General features: G+C 42.7%; 2 protein-coding genes across 2 annotated transcripts; one reads left to right on the top strand and one right to left on the bottom strand.

Moving 5' to 3' along the window:
- The first annotated feature begins 2,576 nt into the window (after nt 1-2,576).
- LOC104432841 (phosphatidylinositol transfer protein 1) lies at nt 2,577-7,961 on the top strand. Its single transcript, XM_010045397.3, has 10 exons — nt 2,577-2,952; nt 3,291-3,321; nt 3,414-3,559; nt 4,343-4,434; nt 4,540-4,547; nt 4,664-4,735; nt 4,877-5,044; nt 6,992-7,087; nt 7,174-7,287; nt 7,507-7,961. The coding sequence occupies exons 1-10, from the start codon at nt 2,933-2,935 to the stop codon at nt 7,534-7,536; spliced, it is 777 nt and encodes a 258-aa protein (XP_010043699.2). The 5' UTR covers nt 2,577-2,932; the 3' UTR covers nt 7,537-7,961.
- A 425-nt stretch (nt 7,962-8,386) lies between these two features.
- Nucleotides 8,387-11,734, bottom strand: LOC104432842 (tetraspanin-3). The gene is made up of 2 exons (XM_010045398.3): nt 11,021-11,734; nt 8,387-9,017 (listed from the first exon to the last, which is right to left on the bottom strand). The coding sequence occupies exons 1-2, from the start codon at nt 11,525-11,527 to the stop codon at nt 8,673-8,675; spliced, it is 852 nt and encodes a 283-aa protein (XP_010043700.1). The 5' UTR covers nt 11,528-11,734; the 3' UTR covers nt 8,387-8,672.
- Nucleotides 11,735-11,881: the final 147 nt, after the last annotated feature.

Raw genomic sequence — 11,881 nt, 5'->3', positions numbered from 1 at the left:
GATTATTACAATAAAAGAAAACATGCCCTATTTAGTTCAGTTTTGGAAATGGGCTTTGGGACTCTAAAGTCTCTTGGCCAAATGTAAACGCGTTTAGTTTGACAAGATGCAATTGCATCTTCAAATGACCCTAAGGGCCCTTAGTCCAAAGCAGATCTAGAGATCTTTCCAGAACACAAGTTCCGGTTACTGTTCATCTGTGAGGAAAATCACACATGGAGGCTGACGACTGCTGGCCAAGGGGTCACGCATGCTGGCAATCGTTGCTGAACCTCAAGCGACGCCTGGGTCGCGCGACCTAAGCGACTGATGGCCTGAATCACGTGACCCAGGCAACCGTCAAAGGTCGAGTGACCTCAAGTGACGGTCACTGAGGTCAGGCGATAGCCACCTAAGGTCGCGCGATCCCAGGTGACGGCCGCCTAAGGTTGCGTGACCCCACGCGTCCGTCGCCTAGGGTCGCCTGACCCCAATGACCATCTAGGGGCCAAATCCAACTGTCCAATCACCAGATCCAACTGTCTAGTGGCCGAGATCCAAGCGTCAGATGGCCGAATCGACGATCCGGTGGTCGGACTTAAAAAAAAATATAAATATATATATATATATATATATTTAATTTGATAAAAATCATTTACAAATGTAAATTTTATCAAATGGTGTTTTGGCCAAAGTTGTATTTCAATGCAAATTTTATCAAACAATATTTGCATTTCGAAAAACCCCTTCATCCAAAGGTATTATGCATTATTGCAAATGCATTTCCCAAAAGCCGAACCAAACGGGCCTATAGTCTTTGCACTACTGTTAGAATAATAACATGTCGAGCCACAAATTCTTAAGGGAGCGGACCCCATAATTGTTAATTATTTGTTATTTATTTTTTGTGGCTCAAAACAAGTCGTTATTCTCATAGTGAATTAAAGATAATCACATTTACTTATGTCAAAGAGAAACGTGATCTAAGGACTTTCTTTGAATAAATGAGATGTGAAGTTCTTGAACCCAAGTCGACAAGCAATTCCTAGAACTGGCTCAAATTCCTGACCCATGTTGCAAGAATAGATGGGCTACATTCCACGTTGTGGAGATTGGATTTGATTCGGATGCGGGAATTCAGGGCCGGGCTCGGCTCTTTTCTCATATGGAAAAGAAGAATGATTAGGCTGATGTAACATCCACATCCACAAGGGCCAATATCTCCTTTCAGGGCTTGATATGATGTCAACATGAAAAACCGAGTGAGGTAAATGGACCGGGCTTAGGCCTGGACCGGTTTCGTTTCGCCAAGACATGCCCAGAGGGCCAGATCGACAGCACAACCGCAACAAATCATGCGTAGTTTGCCGTTATCGAAGGATGGATCTGAGGTCACAAACCCGTATGTTAACCACATTAATTTAAATGGGCCATACTCAAAATATGAGTCATAAATAGGCTTTGAAAAGCAAAGCCCCAAAAAGATGGGTGTTGGTGGGTTAGTTAGAAGTCTATTTATAAGCCGAATTAAATATGAACCCGTCCATGGAGTCGTCTGCCCTTTTTTATTTTTTGGTCAACAAGCCACCCATTACTCAAAAGCGATAATTTAAGTAAAAAAATTACTAAACATGAATCTCGGTCACGTGTGAATCACTAAATTTGATGGGTGAAAACAAGTTAAACATATCAATTTGGGTTGAACCATTTCTTATCTAATACATTCATTTAACGAGCCTTATAAATAACTAATGACGAGGGAAATTAATGTTAGATTGGTATCAATGTACGAACGTGGTACACGAGATATTAGGATTTCTCTTATTCATATCTTTCCTTCTTTCTTTCCTTTTTTGGTCAAAAAGCCATCCATTCTTCCAAGGTGATAATTTAAGAAGAAAAATTAATAAATATGGATCTCGAGTGGGTTTAGACATGAGACGTTGAATTTTTATTGTGTAAAAAAATCAACTAAAACAAATTTAATTAATTAATTTGGGTCAAACCATTCTCGATCACTCCACCAGCTTAAAGGGCCTAGAAAATAAGTAATGAGAGATGAGGAAAATTAAGTTAGATTCGTATCAACAAGCAGTCTTGGTACCGTTACAAATTAAGATTTCTCTTCCTTGTACCTCTCTTTCTTTGATATTTCTTCTTTTTCTTCTTTGGCTCCCGTCGTTGTGTTTGATCTTTTTAGGCTAATCATGGTCAGCATAGCCATAGCCCTCTCTCGGCCTAATGCTAAAGAAGACGAGGATCGCTAGTAAAGTCTGACCGTCCATCGAAGATATTCGGGTTAGCCGATCTCCATTTTTCATCATGTCGAGCATCGAGATGAAGCGAATAATAATACATTACAATGATTCGGAAGGCGGGCGGATGTTTCGGATGGATCCTCCACTTCGCGGAAACCCACGGCCCGGTCGGAGTCCGACCAACGGTTGTCCGTATTCCCCCGCATTGGAAGCAACGACGCCGTGTCGGCGCCGGCTGCACGCGTTGTCCCTGGCCCACGCGTCCGCCTGTCCTTTCTCTCTTTCGCCTTTTTCTTACGTAATGGAATATGCCCATCGAGATCTCTCTCCAGAAGGAGAAGAAGAAGAAGAAGAAGGGAAGAAGGAAGGCGTGGACTTGGTCGGAGTCAAAAGAGGAGTCGTCCAAAGCTCCTCCCAACTTGGACCGTTCTTCGGTCAGCCTTGGGCTTGGCTCGAATTGAAGTTTGAACGTGCGCTAGCGTTACAGCTTCCCCACACGGCATCTCGCCTTTTTCCCTTCTCTTTTTTATCACCCTTTTCCTTCTCCTCCTCCTCCTCCTCCTTCTTCTTCAAGAAAGCTGTCGCACGCTTCCATCGCCATCGCCATCACCGTCGCGGACATCCGTCTGGGTAGCGAACTGCATTTCGAGAGCTTGCTTTAGTGGGGGGGTTCAGTCTCGGGAGGGCCTTGCAAGATGGTTCAGCTCAAGGAATTGTATCCTTCTCTCTGTTTTTTCTTCCGATGAGATTTGAATTTATTTGACCATTCTCGTGCCGATATCCTTTTTCTCTTTCGAGTTTTCCCGGCTGCTGATGTTGCTTGTATGGCGTTCAATTGAATCCCCCATAGAACTGGAAAATAAGAGGCTTTCGGTCAAATTACTGCCGTAGCTTGTGTTCCTGTTTTGCTGTGCCCTTTACGTCCCTCAATTGACCCAATGCCTAGGGTGGTTTAGTTTTTTCAACTACCCATTTGTTGATGAGATCGCGATCCTTTATAGGGTTATTCCCTTTTGACGTTACTCCTTGACTTCTCGCCTTTCCGCGATGAAGCCGAATTGTCATGCCAATGTCACTGGAAGAAGTAAGTTCTCCTCGAATCTGTTGCTCTTTTAATGCTACTCTTGCTTTGTGGCTGCCCGATGTAATACGTTGCGACGTGTTGCTTGATTGCAGTATCAGGTAGCTCAGATGTACTCGGTCACGAAGATGCAACATCAAAGCAGAACCGATACCGAGGGGGTGGATATTTTGGAAAGCAGACCCTTTGACGATGAATTCGGAAAGGGTCATTACACTTCTAAAGTCTATCGCTTGCAGAGGTAAGAATTGCTGATATCACCGTTCTTAAATTCTTGATCTGTACTGTGTTGCTCAATCAAATCATAGGTTTGAGTTGCTGCACTGGTCCTTACTATTGCTTCTGTTTTCTCACTCGATAATGATTTCTCCATTAGTTAACAATGCCGCTGCTTGGACAGAATGGTGAATGACTGGAGAATTGTGGCATCCCCATATTTTGACTCTTGATTTACATAATCTAATAGTACCTTCCAACTGTGGTAGTAGTACCTTAACATTCAATTAGCTTTGTATCGATGTTTTGGTATTGCTATTCCTCTTTCTTAAAATAGGTATGATTACTCTTTCCGGGTTTGGTTAAGGAGATTCATTCCTAAAATGTTTATTGGGTAGAGAGAGGTTGTGATTGTTGTATCTACTTATAAATCCTTTATAAGGTTGATGGGTACCTATGAATTTTTATGTTTCAATTTAGTCATTCCCTTTGTCTTTAGTCTTTCACACTGTCATGAATATGGTAATCTGAGAATCCACCCTCCCCACTTCTTGTTATTTGGAATTTATCTGGTGCAATGGAACCCTGGATAAGTACCATAGTTTAGTTCATGGTTATAGAGTATTAAAACTTCTACTTTTGGATAGGAGTACTTAATTGCATTTCTTTTCCTTATTACGCTCTATCTTGACTTTGATGTTCAGTGCTTGGTGCCCTCTCTCTCTAATTTTGTTGATCTCATCGACATCTCAAGCTTATTGTGTTCTACCGCAGTAACAGTTTCCTTCCCTTACACTTGTTTGTGCAGCAAAGTTCCTACTTGGTTGACTGCTTTTGCACCAGCAGATGCTCTAATCCTCCAGGAGGAAGCTTGGAATGCTTACCCAAGATGTAAAACAGGTTTGCCACATCTTTGCAATATCGTCCTTTTCTTTGAAATCTGTTTCTTGAACAACCACTGATAATTTTTGGTGTGCTTGTTGCAATTGGATGTGATCCCCTCAGTACTCAAGGTAATAGTTTTGTCCTAGTAGTTTGTAGCTTCTTTGGTCTAAAATGTATTCCTAGAGCCGCATGCTTTTAATATATTATGCAGTAAATTGGGTATATTTCTGTCCACATCTTACAGTGTCCATACTTTACAAAGTTCAGTCTAACCATTGAAACCATCCACGAGGCTGACAATGGGCAATCAGAAAATGTAAGTCTTTTTATTCTGGGTCATTCCATTTGAGTCTCCTCTTATGTCATTTTCTTTTTAGAAGTAGAATGAAGTCTTGTCTCTTCTCTCTCCCTCTTAATCTCTCTCGCATGTACTAACATTGAAGCTTGTAAAAACTAGGTTCATGGCCTAAGTGAAGAACAACTAGCAATCCGGCAGGTGGAAACCATTGATATAGCTTCAGCTACGACAGATTATTGGAGTTATGCAATTGGAAGCAGTGATGTGGACTTATCGAAATTCAAGTCAGTCAGAACTGGACGTGGTCCTCTTTTAGAAGGTTGGCAGGTCTGGATTCTCATACCACTTATATCTCCATTTTTAGCTTATATTCGAGCATATGGAAACTCTTTGGGCAGCTTGTTTGTGCTATCTAGTAACTATCATGTGGAAAAGAAGCAGGGTTGTATGCACTCCCTTCTCATATGAGCAAACATGTCTCTTCTTCTCTTCTTCTTCTTCTTCTTCTTCTTTTTGATAATTGAAAAATTTTACTAGAAAAAAGGGCACCGCCCTATACAACCCATCCCAGTCCACAAAACCCAAGCGCCAGTAGGCACAAAGTCAAACATAGTCAAACTAAGCCCAATATCCCACAGACCAGGCCAACAGGCCCATTATCCGAACCTGACACTAAACCCAAAGGCCCAATTATAAACATAAGTGAATGAGTACTCCCATCTACTCGAACCCAAAGACAATGAACTAGAATCAGTATAATTTTTGCTCTTCCGAACATCAGTAAAGCACCAGCAGAAACAACAACCATTCCTGGAGAATTACTCAACATTCGCCAGAGAAACTACCCAACATCGATGGTCCAATTCCTCCACAGTGGTTTAACCTCATCAGAAACCAACTTCCCCCCAGTAGAGATGAAACCTTTAAATGCAACCTTAACAGGAAGCATGACAACAGCAGTGTCTCTGTGAGCTTAAGAGCGATTTTTTCATGAGACACCCTATTCCTCTCCTTCCAAAGGTGGTAAAGAGTAGCATTTCAAACTCATGAGAACAACCTTCAAACCCTTCCATTTCTTATTCTGAAGCGTCGAATTAAATTCAAAATTCCCATCCATAGAGTAAAAGCAAGACATGCTTCCAAATCTGTTTTGAGAAGGAACAGCTGAAGAATAGATACAGCTTGGATTCTACATGCTGATTACACAAAATAGAAGTATCATCAATAGCACTCCAGATTTTGATTCTATCAAAATGTAGACAGCCTGTTTTGCATGATCAGTCATGAAATGAAGGTGAACTTTGGCACATTTGGTTTGAACCAAAACAACCAATACTGTATAACTTTCCTGCCACTTTTGCTCAAAAGTTTCCAAGCCTCTACAAAGCCCCAAAAACCATTAGAAGAACCTGTATATACCACCCTATCAGGGGAGTTCACATTTGGTTGTAAGGTACTACACAAAGCTGATTGAATTTCCACTATAATCACATCAGTAACTCAGGCTTTGTCTCCTAAAGCTGAATCACAATGATTTTTTGGGGATGCTTCATAAGGGCGCCAATTATCATATCACAAGGAGATAGTTTTGCCATTACCAGCAATATGCTTCACGTGAGGCTTCAAGAAATTTCTTAAGTCGAGCAACTTCCTCCTTGCATGTGTGCTATCTGACTTTGCTGAAACTTGCAATAAACAGGAGCCGTTCAGCAGGTTATTATTTAGCCAAGTAATCAACCCATAATGAGCGTGATTAACGCAGTAAATGTCAGTCTTCTTAGTATACAGGCAGAATGCCAAAGGGATAAGTTCTTGAGACCCCAACCACCTTCATACTTGAGAGAACAAAGCTGAGACCAAGCTACTTTTGCTTCTGTTAATTTCCCATTGCTGCCCTTCTGTAAAAAAGCAGAGCATCTCCTTTCAACATCCTTTATCACCCTTTTTAGGCAAGATAAAAATCTGACACTGGTAATTCAGTATGCCAGACACCACGGACTTCATCAATTGCAGCCTACCAGCATAGCTAAGTATCTTTGCGGTCCATGAGGCTCCTCTATTGACAGGAGCTTGTTCCTTTTTTTTCCTCATATTCCTGCTCTCAGCTGCTTTTGGCCTTCTGTTCTTTTCTCAGAGTGGCGTCTGTAAACGGTTGAATGATGTGAACACGGAAGTGGATAACGTGTTGTGTGGGTGCTGACTTGGTGTTTCTTTAGATACAGTAACATGTATGCTATACTGATCATAGTTGTAAAATTCTGATAATGTCTGCAGAGTAAGTGCAACCCAGTTATGACAGCATATAAGTTGCTTACTGTAGATGCACCGTACTGGGGTTTTGGTTACCGACTTGAACAAGCTATGCTCTCGGTAAATTAGCGCATCATTTTTCCAAAATTTTTTTTTACTCAAATCTTAATTTCCTCGAAACTGATCCTTTGCCATTCTTTGCATAGGGTGAAAGAGCACTTTTTATCGCAAGTCATCGTTACTGTTTTAGCTGGATTGACGATTGGTTCGGAATGACTGTTCCGCAAGTACGTGAAATTGAACGCCGTTTGCTACAGGAGGTATGGATTGTCCTGAAATTGTTACTCGTAGAATTTTACTGTAATATTTGCATTCACTGGTTCTCTTGGCGCAGAACAGAGAATCCTTTATTAGATTGATTCTAACGTGTTCCTAGTTCACACCCAGGAGAAAGTCTTTCCTTTTGTATTTTATCTTTTTTTTTTTTTTGGGACCAATGATGAAGCAAACTAATGATTCTTGCTGGGTTTATGAAACAGAGAAAAGAAATGCCGAGCCAAATACATTGAAGAGCGCCAAGGAGAATGAAATGAGATTTCCAATCAACACCGACGAAAATCATAGCGAGAGGTGTCAGCTAGAATCAGATCGGCAGCCCATTCCTGTTGAGCAAGGATCTTAAGCTGTCGAGTGTGTTAGCCTGTCATTAGATCTGATAGTGATGTATTCAGCCTTGCAGATGTGAGGAAGGAGCATGGTTCATACGGCCATTGTCCAGATTAAATTCCTTGTATGTGCGAAACCCCCTCTATGTAAAACTTTATAGGAAAATTGTTCAGAGGGTTCAATAGAAAACCCTCTAGTTGTTTTCTGAAAGCACGCATATAACATTTATAGACTCGCGCTTGTGCGCATGCATATATGTGGAGATGTAAGAGGTGGAAGAATAGAATTGTTGATCGGGTAAATCAAAACCCGGAATGTGTTTAGGAAATCGGTCTCGTTTGCCTATTCATATGAACAAAAACTTAATGGAAACATCCGCAAAGCGATGCGACCTGTCCTGGAATATTCAATAAGAACGTGTGAACTTAAGCATTAAGCCATTCACGGGCAATGATCCGTTGGACCTGCCTCCTATGGACGGCGAATCATCCTTCCGAGACGATATGGGTCTTTCCCATGATGCATGGGTCTCTGTCTGGTCCATGATATGTTCTTCTCAGAACCCATTTCTCGCCCTGATTGAAGTTCTACAGATGGAGAACTTTGACATTCGTTAAGTGCTGACCGCCCAATGGTTTGGACATTTTCTTCGTGGAAAACCTGGTTAGTTTCAGACGAAGCCAATTCGTTCCCAGCTCATCTCGAAGTATAACATAGATATCCCAGCGACAAGGTTGCCGCAGGACCCGCTCGTGCACAGAAATCTAATCTCCATTGTATTACATATGTCATAAATCATACTCATCACAGTGATAAGTCTCGACAATACTCCTACACATCCATCTTACGACTTCAATTTTCCTGCCACTACACCTCCTTCCCATCGACAATGTCCTCGCTTCAATTCCCAAAAGAAAACTTGAAGAGCAATCAAGGAAAAGAGGATTTGCCACTGGCACATTACTTACAACCAACCCTTCAAAGCTATTAAACAATACCAAACAAACCAGTCAATTACATTTATCAAAATGACAAAGTCCTAGAACTGGAGCCTACTAGGCCGTGACTTGGTCATCTGGGCTTCGCCGTAGGGCTCGTCGTTGTCGATGCGTTTATCATTCCTGAACGCGGCACAGGCGATCACATAGGCAATCACCAGGAGGATCAGTATGACGATGTTTACGATTGACACCTTCCTCCAGCTGTGCCGGAGGCTGGCTAGCACGCCGGCTTTGCAAGAGCCGCACAAATAACACAGCTGATCCTGGTCATTGTTCCACAAGGAGCAGTCCGTGTTGGTCCCAACTAGCCCGCTTGCTACGGTCCAGTAGGTCTCGTTCACATAGGTGTAGCCACAGTCGCTCGGCGGTTTGCAGCATCCAGACTGTCCAAATCAATTAGAAGAAATTCCATAATATTCTTCCACAAATTAACACCGAAACTACAATCAAACGCAAGAAAGCCGCCAAAAATCGATACATTATTAGAGCAATCCAGAACCATATTTCTGCTGACATTACAAGTCGGACAATTTACTCATCATGAGATCTTGAAGCTAAATGGGTTCCTGAACGCATAAAACATGCAATTATAGAGGCCGCCCTCGTGGAGGAAAAGAAAATGACATAAAGTGAGACAAACCAAACGCATGATTAACATCACTGACCCTATGAAGCAAAAGGTGATCAATAATCGAGGTGTCTTTACGAGGCGTACGATGGCGACGTCCAGCGTGCTAGACACCAGAAGAATATGGCAAAGATAGACAGATGCTTGACAAATTCTTGGACGATTTCTACTAACTTTTTAGATGAAGAAAGGGATTCCCAACGTAAAATAGCTGGGACTAGGAGCGAGTGGTCCCGAAAAGAGATTGCAAAAAATCATGTGACGCGGTCAAATGAACCGTCAATTTTGGCTAAGAGTTTTGTTTTTTACATGCGTTTTGGGTACGTAAGGATCCCTTATGACGTACCCAAAATCCCGCTTTTGTTAACACTCCGGGAAAAGCTATTGCCAGCGACAAAACGTAAACGATGGGAGTAAAGGCTTGCAGAGAAAAGGGTTTTCACTTAAACAAGAAACCTACGTATCCGCCATGGAAAAACGAAAAGTGGATGGAACTATTCACCCACAAGAAAAAGGCACCAAAACCAAAAAGATTTTCAAAAAGATATTCTGGCACCCTCTTTCCTATGACAAGATATTATCGTGCTTTGAATATTCGTAAAAGTGGTAAAAGATAAAGGCTAGGAGATGCAGCTGCCTCCTGTTCCAGCCTCAGAAATTAGATAGCCAACGAGGAAAATAGGGGGAAAAAAGAATAAAAAGTTGAAAAGCTAAAGGCTTAGCGCCGGCCCCCTCCTACCATAAACGACACTTGGCATTACTCACAGTGAACGACGAAATTCCGACAAAATTATATGGTTTAAACTAAGAAAAAACTAGGGATAATTCTTCTTGTTTTCCCGTAATTCTTCTTAAACACTGGCGATAAATGGAGAAACACTGATATGTTTTCGATTGAACGAGCCGGTTTAATTGCTTTCGGATCGAATGGCAGACAAAACCGAGCTGAGCCCATTTCGAGTTGGAGACATCATCATCGATCCGCCCACGTTATCCCCCCTTTCACCCGATGCCACGAGCCGCACCGCCCCATGTGGCCCAATTGAATACGCCCCTTAAACTATTCATTAAAAAGACGAGCATTGAATTTACCCCAATAAAAAATAAATAAAAAAACAAGCCTTGAGTAGAGTGTCCCCTTCCCCCGATTACCAAAAAATTGAACTTTTTCTTTGGGACATTTTAAAAAAAAAAATTGATTGAATCGACGCTACTAGTTCAGCTTGACCGATTGTTGGTGCCAAAGCCAACACTAACGCACAAGAAACCTCTAGTTTTCTTAAACGGGATCCACCGTCCAGCTTGTACTCCACTTCAACGGACAAACAGCAAGAGGAAATAAAATAAAAATTAAAAAATGAAGGACCAACTATTCAATAAATATCAGGACAAATGTCAGATGAGAGCATTTAACTAACCCGTGGAAATAAAAAAAAGGACAGGTGGTATCATATCTGGCCAATTATTGCGGAAAAAGAAAAAGGGAGGAGGCTCCCTCCTTGCTTTGTCGCGCCTGCCCTTCGACAACGAAACCCACCTTCATCCCTTTGATTAGAGCACCTTATCTTGTCTTGTTTTGCGAAAATTGACTTTACTGTTAAACTATACTTATCGTAAAAACAACGACGAATTTTATTTATTTTCTCCTTTACTCGTGTCGTGAAATGGGTTGACAGGGCGCCGTGCTCGTACAACCAAATCCAGGCAAAACCTAAAGAAAGGAATGAAGAACGAGAGAAGGGTTTTGAGTTTTTTTACCTGGATAGGGTTAAGCTTGCGGGAGTAGAACATGCTCTCGGTCTCGGGGACGCCGTTGACGGCGATCTTCTTGCACGCCTTGGAGTCCCTTATGCAGGAGCTGATCTTGGTCCAGTAGGACTCGCTGGCCACCCGCTCCTTAAGCCACCCGGAGTAGCTCTGCAGGTAGTAGTCCTGGTAGGCCCGGCCGGTGACGGGCCGGCCGGAGCCCTTGTCGGTGACGGCGTAGGCGAAGATGATGAAGCCGATGAGGGCGGCGATGACGAAGAACATGCAGAAGAGGTAGAGCCCCATGAGGAAGGTGTTGCGGTAGCAGGCGCCGGCGAACCCGGCGAGGGAGATCACCATGATGGCCACGCCGATGATGATGAGGGGCCACTGCAGGAACTTCATGCAGTCGGTCGAGCTGGCGCGGCTGCTCAGCCATATCCCGCCGCCGAGGATCGGGATCGACAGCAGGAAGGTCAGGAAGTTGAGGAGGCCGATCAGGTGGTTGCTGGCCCTCATGGTGGTCGGTTCTCGTCGGTCTCTTCAACCTCTTTTTCCGATGGTTTTGATGATTTGAGTGGTTGGTTCTGGCTGGATGGATCGAAAGCTGCGATGGGTCAGTAGTGCAGGAAGGAGTGGTTTTTCATGCTGCGCGATGAGCGAAACGAGAGGTGGTTTGGGCTGGCGGGGTGGTCTAGTATATAATGGGAGACAGGGCGTTTGGGACGGGATCTTTTCCGGGTCATGTTCATGATGGGGTTGACATAATATGATGTTATGCTTTCGTTTTATTTTATTAGCTTTAAAATATCTGTCGACCTAACGAAAAAACCATTGAGCGGAGGATATCTACTTTGCTTTATTGATTTGACG

Source organism: Eucalyptus grandis, chromosome 2, assembly GCF_016545825.1.
Source record: "Eucalyptus grandis isolate ANBG69807.140 chromosome 2, ASM1654582v1, whole genome shotgun sequence".
NCBI classification, from domain to species: Eukaryota; Viridiplantae; Streptophyta; class Magnoliopsida; order Myrtales; family Myrtaceae; genus Eucalyptus; species Eucalyptus grandis.
This window is presented reverse-complemented; position numbering and strand designations above follow the sequence as displayed.

Coding starts and splice junctions, on each gene's coding strand:
- LOC104432841 (XM_010045397.3), top strand. CDS start 2,933: ATGGTTCAGCTCAAGGAATT. Junction 7,088..7,173: donor TTGAACAAGCTATGCTCTCG/GTAAATTAGCGC, acceptor TTCTTTGCATAG/GGTGAAAGAGCACTTTTTAT. Junction 7,288..7,506: donor AACGCCGTTTGCTACAGGAG/GTATGGATTGTC, acceptor TTTATGAAACAG/AGAAAAGAAATGCCGAGCCA.
- LOC104432842 (XM_010045398.3), bottom strand. CDS start 11,527: ATGAGGGCCAGCAACCACCTGATCGGCCTCCTCAACTTCCTGACCTTC. Junction 9,018..11,020: donor GCAAGCTTAACCCTATCCAG/GTAAAAAAACTC, acceptor TGATTTGGACAG/TCTGGATGCTGCAAACCGCC.